The following is a 12037-nucleotide window of genomic DNA, read 5'->3' on the forward strand; positions in this document are numbered from 1 at the left end:
GCCTGGGCTGGCTTTGTATGTTGGCCAAGCCGCTTCTCAAGGGCTTTGAAGGTGAAAAGACCCTGGAGCCTTTCTGTGAGCCCACAGCTGGGCCTGGCAGCACTTCTACCCTTTCCAGTAAGGGAATGCAGTTAAAGCAAAAAAAAAAAGGAAAAAAAAAAAAACACACACACACACACCCAAGTGTGGCACCTCCCCCTTCAAAGACGTGTGTTGTCATGCAAGTGTGCTTTTTTTTAATTTGTGAAGGAATGGCCCGAGAGTACTGTATTTACATTCTTGTGTTCACTGATAATGACTTTCAGATTTTTGGAGCTCTCCAGCTGACAACAAACCCCCAAACCCTCCACCTCCCCATAGGCCTCTCTCCTCAGACGGTGTTTGTCCTGCCTCTCGTCAGCTCTGCCTTATAAATGGAGTGCATTCTATAAAAACCAGGACGCCTTCGGAGCTGGAGTGCAGCCAGACCAATGGAGCCCTGTGTTTTATTAATCCTCTTTTCTTGAAAGTGCACAGCCAGGACCTCGGTGGAGGCCTGAAACGGCCCTGCACAAGGACTCCCAACACGAATGGCACCGAGAGGCCTCGGTCCCCCCCACCCAGGCCCCCGCCACCCGCTATTAATAGTGTCCACACAAGCCCGCAGCTGTCCAGGACTGAAACCCAGGCGAGCATGCCAGAAACAGTCAACCATAACAAACATGGGAACGTAGCTCAGCTTGGAACGAAACCAACCCCCATCCCTCCACCCCGGCTGAAGAAGCAGGCTTCTTTTCTCGAGGCGGAAGGCAGCGCAAAGACGTTGCCCGGCGGCCGGCCGTGTCCCGGCCGGGAGCCGCAGCCAGAGGAGCCGGGGCCGGGCACAGCTGGCAGGCCAGGTGGGGCCCCGCCTGCCGAGGCCCCGGGGGATTGCACAAGGGCCGCCGGTCCCGAACCCCGGCCCCCGTGGCGTGGAGGCAGGCAGAGGCTGAGCGACATGAGCATTTCCACTTCCTCCTCCGACTCGCTGGAGTTCGACCGCAGCATGCCCCTGTTTGGCTACGAGGCGGACACCAACAGCAGCCTGGAGGACTGCGAGGAAGAGAGCGACCAGGAGACCATGGCCCCCCCCATCAAGTCCAAAAAGAAGAGGAACAGCTCCTTCGTGCTGCCCAAGCTGGTCAAGTCCCAGCTGCGCAAGATGAGCGGGGTGTTCAGCTCCTTCCTGACCCCCGAGAAGCGCATGGTCAGGCGGATCGCGGAGCTGTCCCGGGACAAGTGCACCTACTTCGGCTGCCTGGTGCAGGACTACGTGAGCTTTCTGCAGGAGAACAAGGAGTGCCACGTGTCCAGCACCGACATGCTGCAGACCATACGGCAGTTCATGACCCAGGTGAAAAACTATTTGGCTCAGAGCTCAGAGCTGGATCCCCCCATCGAGTCGCTGATCCCCGAAGACCAAATCGGTAAGTCCCCACGTGGTTGTTGTTGTTGTTTTTTTTTTTATTAAACACAGAGAGTCCCGTCACCTCATAGCACGGTGCATCCCGTGGCAGTTCTCTTGGCTGAAGTTCTCTCTGGGGTTCAAAACAACAACACACTCCATGCCCTCCACCCATCAGCAGGGCACGGTAGCTTCTTAAAGCAGCGCTCACCTTAGATGTGACTCGCCGGCTGCAAGCCAGGCTTGCTGCAAGTGTTTCGGGGAGCTACAGATGGAAACCCCAGAATGGTTCTGTTCAGGGGTAGAGTTTGCCTTCTGAGGGTCGGGTGCCCCCCCTGATTTGGGGCTGTGTGTGTGACACGGCCGTGTCGTGTTTCATGAAAGTGGGTCTGCGGGCAGTGCCTGAATAGAAAAGTATTTGTGCTGTCTTCTGGGAGGGTGTTTTCCTCTGCTTTGTTTGGGAAGGACACTTTCCACTGAGGGATTGTGTACGTTTGTAAGAGTGCAGCCATCACGGGTGTGCCGCTGGATGAGTTTCCATAGTGACCATGACTGTGTGACAAGTGACAGCTCAGTAACCACAACAGACCCACATCTGGAAGTCCCCTGGGACCACCATCCTGTCACCCTTCTACCAAAAGGGTAAACGCCCTGCTGGCTTCTGAAGCCACAGAATTCCTTAAACAACAGGGTTTTGGAGTAAGGGAAAAAAAAAAAGGAAAAAAAAGACAAGTTTATTTTGTGTATCTTTCAAATAAGTAACATATCTGGAGGTCACGTGAAAGGTATTTTCTCCAAAGTCAAGAGGAAATATTTTCTTTATAACCTCATCGAAGGGCTGAATTGTTAATAGTTACTTTGGCCAAGGAAAATTTGAATTTGGCAAGGCATCCTTTTTTCCAGGGCAAAGAGTGTTGCAAGGATTTTTTTTTTAATTTCAGAAGGTTGACTCTAAAAGGCTAATTTCAGAGACCTCATTCACTGGGCAGCCACAGCTGAAAGAGCTAGCAAATATTTCCAGGCAGTTCCTAAAGCTAAACCCAGATTTCTTCTTTCTGATTGGGTCTGTTGAAAGTAGTAAACAGTATGTGGTAGAGCGGTCTCTCTCTCTCTCTCTCTCTCTCTCTCTCTCTCTCTCTCTCTCTCTCCCTCCCTCTCCCTCCCTTCCTCTCTTTTTCTCTTTCTCTCTCTCCCTCTCTGTCTCTGTCTCTTTCTCCTTTAAGTAAGTTTCAGCAGCTCTTTGATTTTCTCACAAAGGAATCAAAGCCTTGTTTGTTTTCTCTAGGTTTGACGGGGCGGGGTTAGAGCTGGGTGTTGCTGAGGAGAGACGCTGGAAGGAATGTGCCCTTGTGGTGTGCTTGGAACTGAGAAAGGTTTCTAGGGGCAGGCGGAACAGCCATCCAGGCCATCCTGTGCCCCGTCCCACCAGAGCCTGCCTCTCAGGGGAGACCAGCTCACATGCCATATTCACAGGGACGCTGAACCGGTGGAAGAAGCTTCCTCTAGGGGAGCCCAGTGCGGGGAGCCAGGCGGGAGCTGATGTCAGCACCGAGCTATGTGGCCACAGCGCCAACCATCCCACAGAGACAAGGCTCCCGAGGGAACAAGGGCCTTCCCTTCCTTCCCTGCTGAGACTGTAAGCACCAACCAGAGTGCTGTTCCCTGGGAGGCTCTTCTGCCAGCTTCTTTGAAGAGCCCAAAGGGCTCATTTTCTCCAAAAACAAACATACACTTTGCTGCTCTGGAAGGATGTGGCTTTTAATTTAAAATCTAAGGTCATGCAGAACGTGCCCTCTTTATACTAAGGTCATGACAAGAAGGGACTTTGACATCTCTGGAGCCTCTCACATGAGCCAGGGTTCTAGCCAGGTGGTGTCAGCAGGGCCTGGCCTCACCCGTGAAGCAGGCACGGCCATCCCCTGTGGGGTGGAGAAGCAGGGCTTTGGCAGGTGGAGCCGTTTGTCCCCAGGCCACACCAGCTAGTCACTAGCAGGTGCGGCGTTTGGAAGAGGAGGCTCACCCCTTGTTGAGGCAGCTCAGACTACAGTTCTGTATGGAGGTGTGGGTGTGGCCAACTAAGCATTGCCCCACTTTTTTTATTGGCTTGTTTGTTTTGGTTTTTTAAACTTTTGCACCTCATCACATGTTGCCTCCCCCATGAAAGCATCGTTCTGTGTTGAAAGTACAATGAATGTGCTGGGCTTTTGAAATTAAGAGGAAGGTGAACCAGAGCAGAGGTCAACCTGAGAAACTCAACACTTGCCCAAATGGAGAGAAAGAGGTGACCCTAATGATCAGAAAACCGATCCCCTTCAATGTGTAAGTCACTCAGTTAGGATGCCGACAAAACACTGGACTTAGTCTAATTGTCTGTGTTTTACATATTCATGAAGTGCTCACTAGTTTACTAGACTGGTTAATACAGTCACTCCTTTGAGCCCCATAACCAACTCAAGGTTGGTACATTTATGTAGATAGAGTTCATGTTTTGCAAATTCAAGAACAGAGGCCAAAATATAAAAAGTGACTTGTAGAGGGTTTCACTGGTGATAAGTAGGGGAGCTTGGATTCAACCCAGATCTTTTCTCAGTTGTTTGCATGGTCCTACCATATCTCACTTCCTGGGAGGAAGTAATTCACTTTTAATGGATTCACTCTGAATGGATTCACTTTGAACGCCATCTCCGGAATACCAAGCCTTAAGTTGGTTCTGGACAGGTGTCTACTAATGCTCCTAAGGCTTTTCAAGAATGCCAATCTAGTCCTGTCCTCCTTTCCCACAACTTCTGAAGGTGATAGCTCTGAACCAAGAGGTGGGAACTTAAATTTAAAGCCTGCATTTACAGAATGTCCATCCTGAAATCAAGGAAGATGGAGGGGGCATTTCACTGGCTTAACCCATGTAGAATTAGAGCTGTCATTCATATGTGAAAAATGACTGTATGAGTGCATACGCGTCTACATTTAGTATCTGGAAATGGTGCTAGTCTGTCTTCTTCAGAGAGTGGTTCTTCAGTTGTCTAGAGAAAAGCCAATGAGAACACCAAGCAGCTCTCACTCACTGCCACCTTATACTCTTGTTGCAGCCCTTTCAGTCAGCACTTTCTAGGTGAGTGTAAAATGATAAATAGCCAGTCTCAAAAATAAAAAAAAAACTACCACTCTAAATGGTTGTGTCCTAGTATGGAGAATTTACATTCTGTTTAGACTACCCTTTAAAGCACTGTCAGAAAGCCCTGCCATTTCGAGGTCTTAAATAAACAAATATTAGTTGATTGACATCAGCTTCACTCTCCTGGTTGGGGAATGAAGCCAGTAGGGATAAGACATGCTGAGTTCCCAGGTGAGTCAAGCCCCCTGTTCCTTCCAGGGCCACATATTGTTTCCCTTCTGGAGAGCTCTCCACTCACTCTCATTCCCCCGTACCCCACAAAGTGGTACAAGAAAGGACAAACAGATGCTTTAACAAAAACTGTACACACTTTTAGGTCCTACGCGAAAGTCCAGGGATCAGTAACTTCATCGACAGTGAGGTATACTCATGACTGGTGTGTCCTACCCTGTAAAGTAGAGACAGGGTGTGACATTGCTCATTATTCTATCATAGATGTGTTTCCTCTTTGGTGAGCTTGCCCATCATACCAGTCTTGCTCCAGTCTTTTGCAACCAATGGGAGAGATTAGTTCAAAACTTCTGATCGTGAAATCTCCACTCTGCAGAACTTGTTGCATTTTTGTGGTCAGTGTTTTGATTTTATTCAAGCAAAACAATTTTTATTTCTGATCTGACGTTAATCTTGGGAAATCCCTCTGTTTTCAAGGTTTGTTTCAAGGAAAACAAAATTTCTCCAACTCCAAAAATTTTAGTCATCCCAAATTTTCTATTTCACTCAAACTGCCCACCATGGACTGTCAGCAACCATTTAAAAAAAGCCAAGTGTTTGTATTCCTAAAAGTCAATAGCAAAAAAAACAAGACAATAGTGTTCTGCTTGATTTAATTGCTATGTACTAAAACTTGTATTTTCTCTGAAGAACATTTTAATTATGTAAAGAAAAGGTATCTTTAAAGTCAATTCATATTCATGCGAGTTTTGTTTTTTTAATAGAGGACAGTACTGAGAAGTGGTTATACACCAGAGAGCATAGCATGAATAAGAAAGGGGGCTTGAAGTGACTCCCTAGGAGTGCAGCAATTACAACTACTTTGCTTCCTCAAGCTTCAATATCTGGTGTGACTTGTTTTTTAATTTTTATTTCACAGTTTGGTTCAAGCCCTTGAGTAATTATCTGCTCCTTTTTAGATTAAGGATCATTCTGAGAGATGTGACCAGAGCGGCATATTGGTGCCAAGATGAGATTAGAACCTTGAATCTGACTTCTGATCTAGACCATGTGACCATAATACCTGCAAGGAGCGAATGGCCTTGTACAGTTAGCAAAGGGTAGAGAGAAAGGAGAAAGATTGACCTCTTACAAGATATAAAAAAAATGCCTACATTAGTTTTGAAAATTAGTTTAAATAGAAGACCCCAGCAGGAAGCACTTCTTTTTTTCCCATGGGGCATCATTTGTTGTACAGTTGTCGCCTTGGGACATCAAAAATTGGTTTAATTATATCAACTAAAAGAAGGGTCACAACCCTGGAGTTAAGGATCTCTGTTAGAAGTCCCCGACTCCATTATGCTCTGTGCAAGGAAATGGGTAGCTCAGTAATTCAGAGAAAGAGAGCCCTTGCTAACAAGGTGGGAACTGGGATGGCATCACAAAATAAGGCACATGGAGATGTCTGTGCTAGAGTGTTTTCTGACTACATCCTGAGAATCTTCCATCTCAAGAGAGAGATCAGCACCTGCTGGGCAAGAAACCTCACCAGGCAAAAGAGGAATCTTACAGCGATTGAGAGCATGAGCAAGGGGCCACTTGAAAGGCTATGTTGATTGAAATGGAGGCATTTGAATCTTTAAGAGTTGGACATGTTTTCCGCTACTCTTCTCCCGCCAACAGAATGGTCCCGATTGGCTCTTACCTGTAGATGGGGCCCTCACCATCCGGGGACCCACCCTCGGGCTTGCCTTGCTTCCCCAGTCTGTCTACAGGCCAGGGCAGGAACACCCCCCACCTTACCTCTCAGGGACAATGTCCACTTTGGAGATCCTCACTTACTGGCCAGGCTCGGGGGCTTCTTTTAGAAACCAGAAGTCATAGCCCGCCCCTCTGTCAAGTCCAAGAGTATGTGTTAAATGCATACTGTGTTTTTAATAGAAGCAAGTGAAAGCCCCCATAATCCCTCACTGGTGTGTGATTCTTGATGGTTTATGGAGCAATTTTATGCATAGAAGCCCCTTAAATCCCCTTAATGCCTTGGGGGGGGGGGTCCCCTTATCCTCATTTTTAGAGCTGAGGAAAGGAAAGCTTAGCAAGGTCAAGCCCGGGTGCAAATGGGACTGAACCAAATCATGTAGCGGGCTTCTCACACCACGTGGGGCGGCTACACTGCCTTTCTGGGCCATTTTATGAGGAGGGAGGAAGACTGTGGTGGCGAAGTCACCATACCAGAGGGGGCCTGCTCTCCACAAGACTTATCATCGATGTTGTTACCCTGACTCACCAAGTTCTGCTCTGTAAAATGCCGGCTCTTCCCTCCGCCCCCTCCGTACTCTTCTGCAGAAGCAGGACACTAAGCGCTGCCCACAGCCAAGGGATGAGGCTAGAATTCAGCTCCGCCTCCAAGGCCAGAGGAGCTACGTGAATTATTCCGAATTTTTCTGTGAGGAAGGTTGGGCTCTTCTCCACTGCTTTGTTTTGTTTTTCATATTTATTTATTTATTTGAGAGAGAGAGAGAGAGCAGGGGTAAAGGGAGACGGAAAGGGAGAAAGACTCTCCAGCACAGTCCCCACTGTACACGGAGACTGACATCGGTCTTGATCCCAGGACCTGACATCATGACCTGAGCCCAAACCAAGAGTTGGAGGCTTAGCCAATTGAGCCACCCAGGTGCCCCCTCCACTGCTTTGGTTTTTACTGGCCTTTTACTAGAAGGTCCTGAAACCAGTCTCACGGATTTTATACATAAACTATGAGGTGAATATAACCTATACTTTCCATAATGCCTTTCCTCGAAGCCCACCAAAATGAACAAAAATATGAGTGAATCACCATGCAGTGCTTGCCATCTTTATTTTGGTGGGGTCTTCCTTTAAATGATAAAGCGCCCTGTGTTATTTATGGGCTGAAGCATGCATTGCTCACAAAATGTAAAGCAAACCAGGTTACAGGACATCCCTGCAGGGTGACAGGAGACTGCAGGGATGGGGTGACTGCCCCACACTTGGGGGATGGCTTCATTGCCAGAGTCACGCTTCCCGTATTCTGCAGGGGTAAGGAGAGGAAACATAATTTTCATGAAGCCACCCAAAGGATGCGTTTTCAGTTCAATTCAGAAGTCACTTCTGGAACCCATGCTAGCTGTGGGCCTCTGGCTAGGGACTGCAGCTGGCTCATGTGAGCACCCCCAGGTCTGGTGTTCAGAGGAGAGAGGTCTAGTTTGCTCTATGCCATGGCAGAGGTCACAGAGAACACCAGGGGCCCAGGGAGTAGGGAGGAGGCGGACAGACAAGGCTGCATGGGAATCCATGTTGGGAAAAGCAAGGAGCCCACCAGCCACAGGGAACAGCATATGGAAAGGTGCAGAGGCACAGAGGGGCCGCAGTACTGTTGCCTTCAGTGAGAACATGGGTTGCTTCTTCACGAGGATAGGGAGCAAAGAAGGGAGGGCAAAGCAGGGGTGTACCCTCAGAAGCTGAGTCTTTAGGGTGGTTGAAAGCATTTTAGAAAAATCACTCCAGGCAGGGTAAGAGTCGAACTCTTTAACAATCTCTGTAGCCCAGGTACCAACCAATCAAATCAGACACTGGCCATAAACACTTGCAGGCCAGTGTGACAAGCCAGGAGGCCAGGGGTATGGAGTAGGCAGACACAGAGCAGGGACAGCAGTGTGACCCCGGCCTTCCCAATTAGTAGACCAAAAACTGTCAGCGATGAACCGAAGCCACCCTTCATCTCTCGTCCCAGATGGGGCTGGGAGCTCTCCACCTGTCAGGTGGAAAGACACACCACTGCCAAAGGCACTCAGCTCGTCTGGGAGTCTGAGCTATTAGACGGGGACAGAATGAGGCTGTGACAAAACACTGGCAAGTTCCGGGCGGAAAACCCAGAGGACCAGACTGCAGATCTGCTGCCTTTGTACCTGTAGGTGGGAGGGGCTGAGGAAGAGTAAGAGGGCACGAGGGAGAAAGATGGACAGGAAGCCAGGCGGCTTTCCAATTAATTTATCAAAGCACTTTCAGTTCCCACTTCCAACCAAGTAAACCACAGGTAACACAGAAGAAAACCAAACAGGCCTGAATCATTAAACCTGGAGTCCCTATCCCAAAGTATGCACCCCGCACTCAAAAGGAACAGAGGGGGCCAGTGATTCTTGCCCATTGACTAGGGGACAGGTGCATAGGAAGTGCTCACCCTGTGGGATCTCACCCGATCCTCTCAGCAATCCCACTGGGAAGCTGTGAGTGATCCCATTTTATAGATGAGGAAGCTGAGGCCTGGAAAAGTCATCTTCTTCCCTCAAGGTCACAAAGTAGAAAACGGCTCATGTGGACTTCACATGTAACCCGAGAGCCACTTGAACACCAGGTGGTCTGCTTTTTAGGAGTAGTTGGTACAGAGGAGTAGCAAAGTTCTGTTGTGACTGCCTGGGTGTCCCATCCCAGCTCTGCTAAGACAGGATGGATAAATTTCTCAGCCTAAAGGCAGGAGCGTCTGGTGGTTCAGAGTATAAGCTCAGGCAGGACCTCTGCTGCTGATGAGCTGTGTGTGCTTGGTCATGTGTCTTAACATCTCTGTGCCTCTGTTTCTTCATACGTAACGTGAACTTGACACCATTGTGCCTGCGCCCCCCCCACCCCGGATACTCACTTACCTGTTTGATTTCCAACTGGCAGTGCCTAAGACATGCTGCCTGACACTTTCTCGTGCCCCTAGAGCTCTTGTCCAGAGCAGATGGAACGGCTGGGAGATGAATGCCCTCTCCACTCTCCCGGAGCCTGAAGGGAACAGGTGTATAAATACCTCAGCTGCCTCCCCTCTGAGTCATGCTCTACACTGTGTCTTGGACTTCCCACGGGGTTGAGCTGGTTGAGCTCCAGCTGCCCCCAGTAATAACTGGCTGCCTTCTCTCCCATCCCACTCCCCTCATCTGCTACCAGTGCTTCCCAGGCTCACCTCCCAAATGAACTACTCACACTTGAGTCCCTGTCTCAAGGTTGGCTTCTGGGAGAACCCAAGCTAAAACAAATAGGGATTATGTACTCATTTCAGCTGAAGAGTGGTTTAAATCCTAAATCTGTGTAAAGTGTGTAACAGTGCTTGCAACACACAGACACCCAGTCAATGTCAGTTCTAATCCTTAATCCAATTAAGCAGTCAAAGGAAGATAGGTTAGCACATAAAAGAAAATACCCAGCTCGTTTCACTGTTCTTATAGAGCCCCTTGCGCTGTCTGACTTGTTGGCCCCAGCAACAGGCTTGCGGGGCGTCTCTACCACCCTGGGAGCATCATTTGACTTCTAAGCTGCGTGTGCACCTGCACAATGAGGATGGCCTTGGGGCCCGCCTCCCACTGCTGACATGAGGGTTAACATACAGGGGGGTCATACGTAGAACCCCCTCGGATGACTCCCCCTTGGAATAAGAACTGTTCAGAGGAAGCTCAACACATTGTAGCGATTACACAAGTGTAACTTCACCATTTGAAATTTCACACAGTAACTTCGATTTCTGTCACTTTCTTTTAAAAAAATAAATAAACAACCAGAATGCCAGAACTCAAATAAACCGAGAGGCCATGTGACCTCATCTTTTATCTTTGTCAACTAACTTTAGGTTGCAGCCTGTACATTTTGGACATTATGTCGCTTAGATTCTGGGTACTGTTAGAATCTCCCGAAGAATGCCATTTATTATTTTGTTTTGTTTGGGCCATCATTCAGGGTGCTAGTTCCTTCTCGCCTTCTGTGGGCAATGAGATGGCAGTTCAGAAGTTCGAGGCAATGACAGAGAGGTGAACCGACTTGGCCAAAGCCGCTTAGGAAGATAGAGCCGGGCTGGCTGCCAGGCCTCCTGTTCCTAGTGTTCTTTCAAAGACACGCGCCTTCTCTGGACTTCACCTTAACCTCCCGGGCTCTCACTTCCCCCTAGGCAGCAGTGGATAAGCAGGAAGTACTCAAGCTGATGCATGAGCCAGTCTTGTGATGGTTCCCTGTCTGAACTCTGACCTTCTCTGGTATCTGTGCTGTCGGTCAGAGTGAAGCAACAGAGACAGGGCTTCTGTCTTCCATTCCTGTTAAGGAGTGACCACCACACCAGAGGCCAACACATCGTACGCTTCCTATACATTATTACATTGCAGCTCATTAAGCCAAGGAGCATCTAAGCCTCTGCCATGGTCTTTACCATTTCCCCCTCACGCATGAGCCTTGGGAATAATTGATAGGATCTATCTAAATATTTTCGGAAAATTCGCTTCATTTTATTTTGGTCATTCAGCTAACATTTGGTTTCGAAAATTCAAAACACTGTATTTCAAGCAGTTCTCTAGTATTTTCTTGTCCTTTGTATGTTTGTTTGTTTGTGGATAAATGCAATTGACAGGACCAGATTTCTTGGGTTCGAATCCTGGCTCTCCTTCTTGTGAGCTGTGTGGTATTGATCTCCCCGGGTTTGTTCCCTCATCTAGAAAATGAAACACAGAATAGTCCTCCCTCCATGGGGTTTGTTTGAGTATTTGAAGAGTCGGTGTATATAAGGTGTCTGGAACAGTATCATTGTTCTCACAGTTTAAAAGATTTTGTTTTCTTGGATTTTAAGCAACCACAGATAGTAGAAAACAACAGGTAGTAGTAACTTACAAGAAATGTGACCGATCTGTTCTTTTTTTTTTTTTTCTTTCCTGGGCTAGTCCACATTCTGAAAGATTTTCTGTTCTTTTTGTTTCTCCAAATCATTTTTCCCTCTTGCTTTTTGAGCAGAATCTGTTTTTCCTATTGGAGAGAACCAGGTGGGTTCCAAATCCCTGTTATTTGAACTTTATTTTTTCTATTCTTTGTGCCTATTAAGGATTTCAGGAGTGCAGGGTTTAGGAGTAAAGTCCTAGAAAAGAATGCAAAGAGACCAGTCTTATTTCTAAATTATGATCTTTAAGAAGTATACTTAAAAAAAAAAATCTAACACTGGTCTTTTGTTTTGTTTTGTTTTTGATTTTAAGAGAATGGGCACTGGGCAATGGATCTCAGGTTTTAACCATCCTAACAAAAGAGTTCCACAGCATCATTCCTGAGAGTGGGAATCTATGGCACAAAGTGTCCTTCCCGGGTGGCAAAGATGAGTTGCATGAGGGTCTCTGGCTCACTGGTAATGGGCTTTGTGCCCTTGTCCCCCAGGAACAGCACAGAACCTTGTGTAGATGATTCATGTCAACACTCTGGCTCAGAGATGACCAGGCTCACCCTGAGGTTAAAAGTTGCCCTTGGGATTCAAGGTAAAAATCTCAAGCTGG

At 47.8% G+C, this 12037-nt stretch overlaps 1 protein-coding gene across 8 annotated transcripts in view; it reads left to right on the forward strand.

The window, feature by feature from the left end:
• The window catches only part of RIN2 (Ras and Rab interactor 2), a 235537-nt gene that overhangs the window by 209151 nt on the left and 14349 nt on the right, over positions 1-12037 (forward strand). For 7 of the 8 annotated variants that reach the window (XM_032420091.1, XM_032420094.1, XM_032420093.1 and 4 more), the window contains one exon: positions 306-1445. In XM_032420091.1, coding sequence (XP_032275982.1) covers positions 306-1445 — 1140 coding nt within the window. The remainder of the gene's footprint in view (positions 1-305; positions 1446-12037) is intronic. The other variant, XM_032420095.1, reaches the window with a different exon arrangement.

This window comes from Phoca vitulina, unplaced genomic scaffold, assembly GCF_004348235.1.
Source record: "Phoca vitulina isolate PV1807 unplaced genomic scaffold, GSC_HSeal_1.0 scaffold22, whole genome shotgun sequence".
Taxonomy (NCBI): Eukaryota; Metazoa; Chordata; class Mammalia; order Carnivora; family Phocidae; genus Phoca; species Phoca vitulina.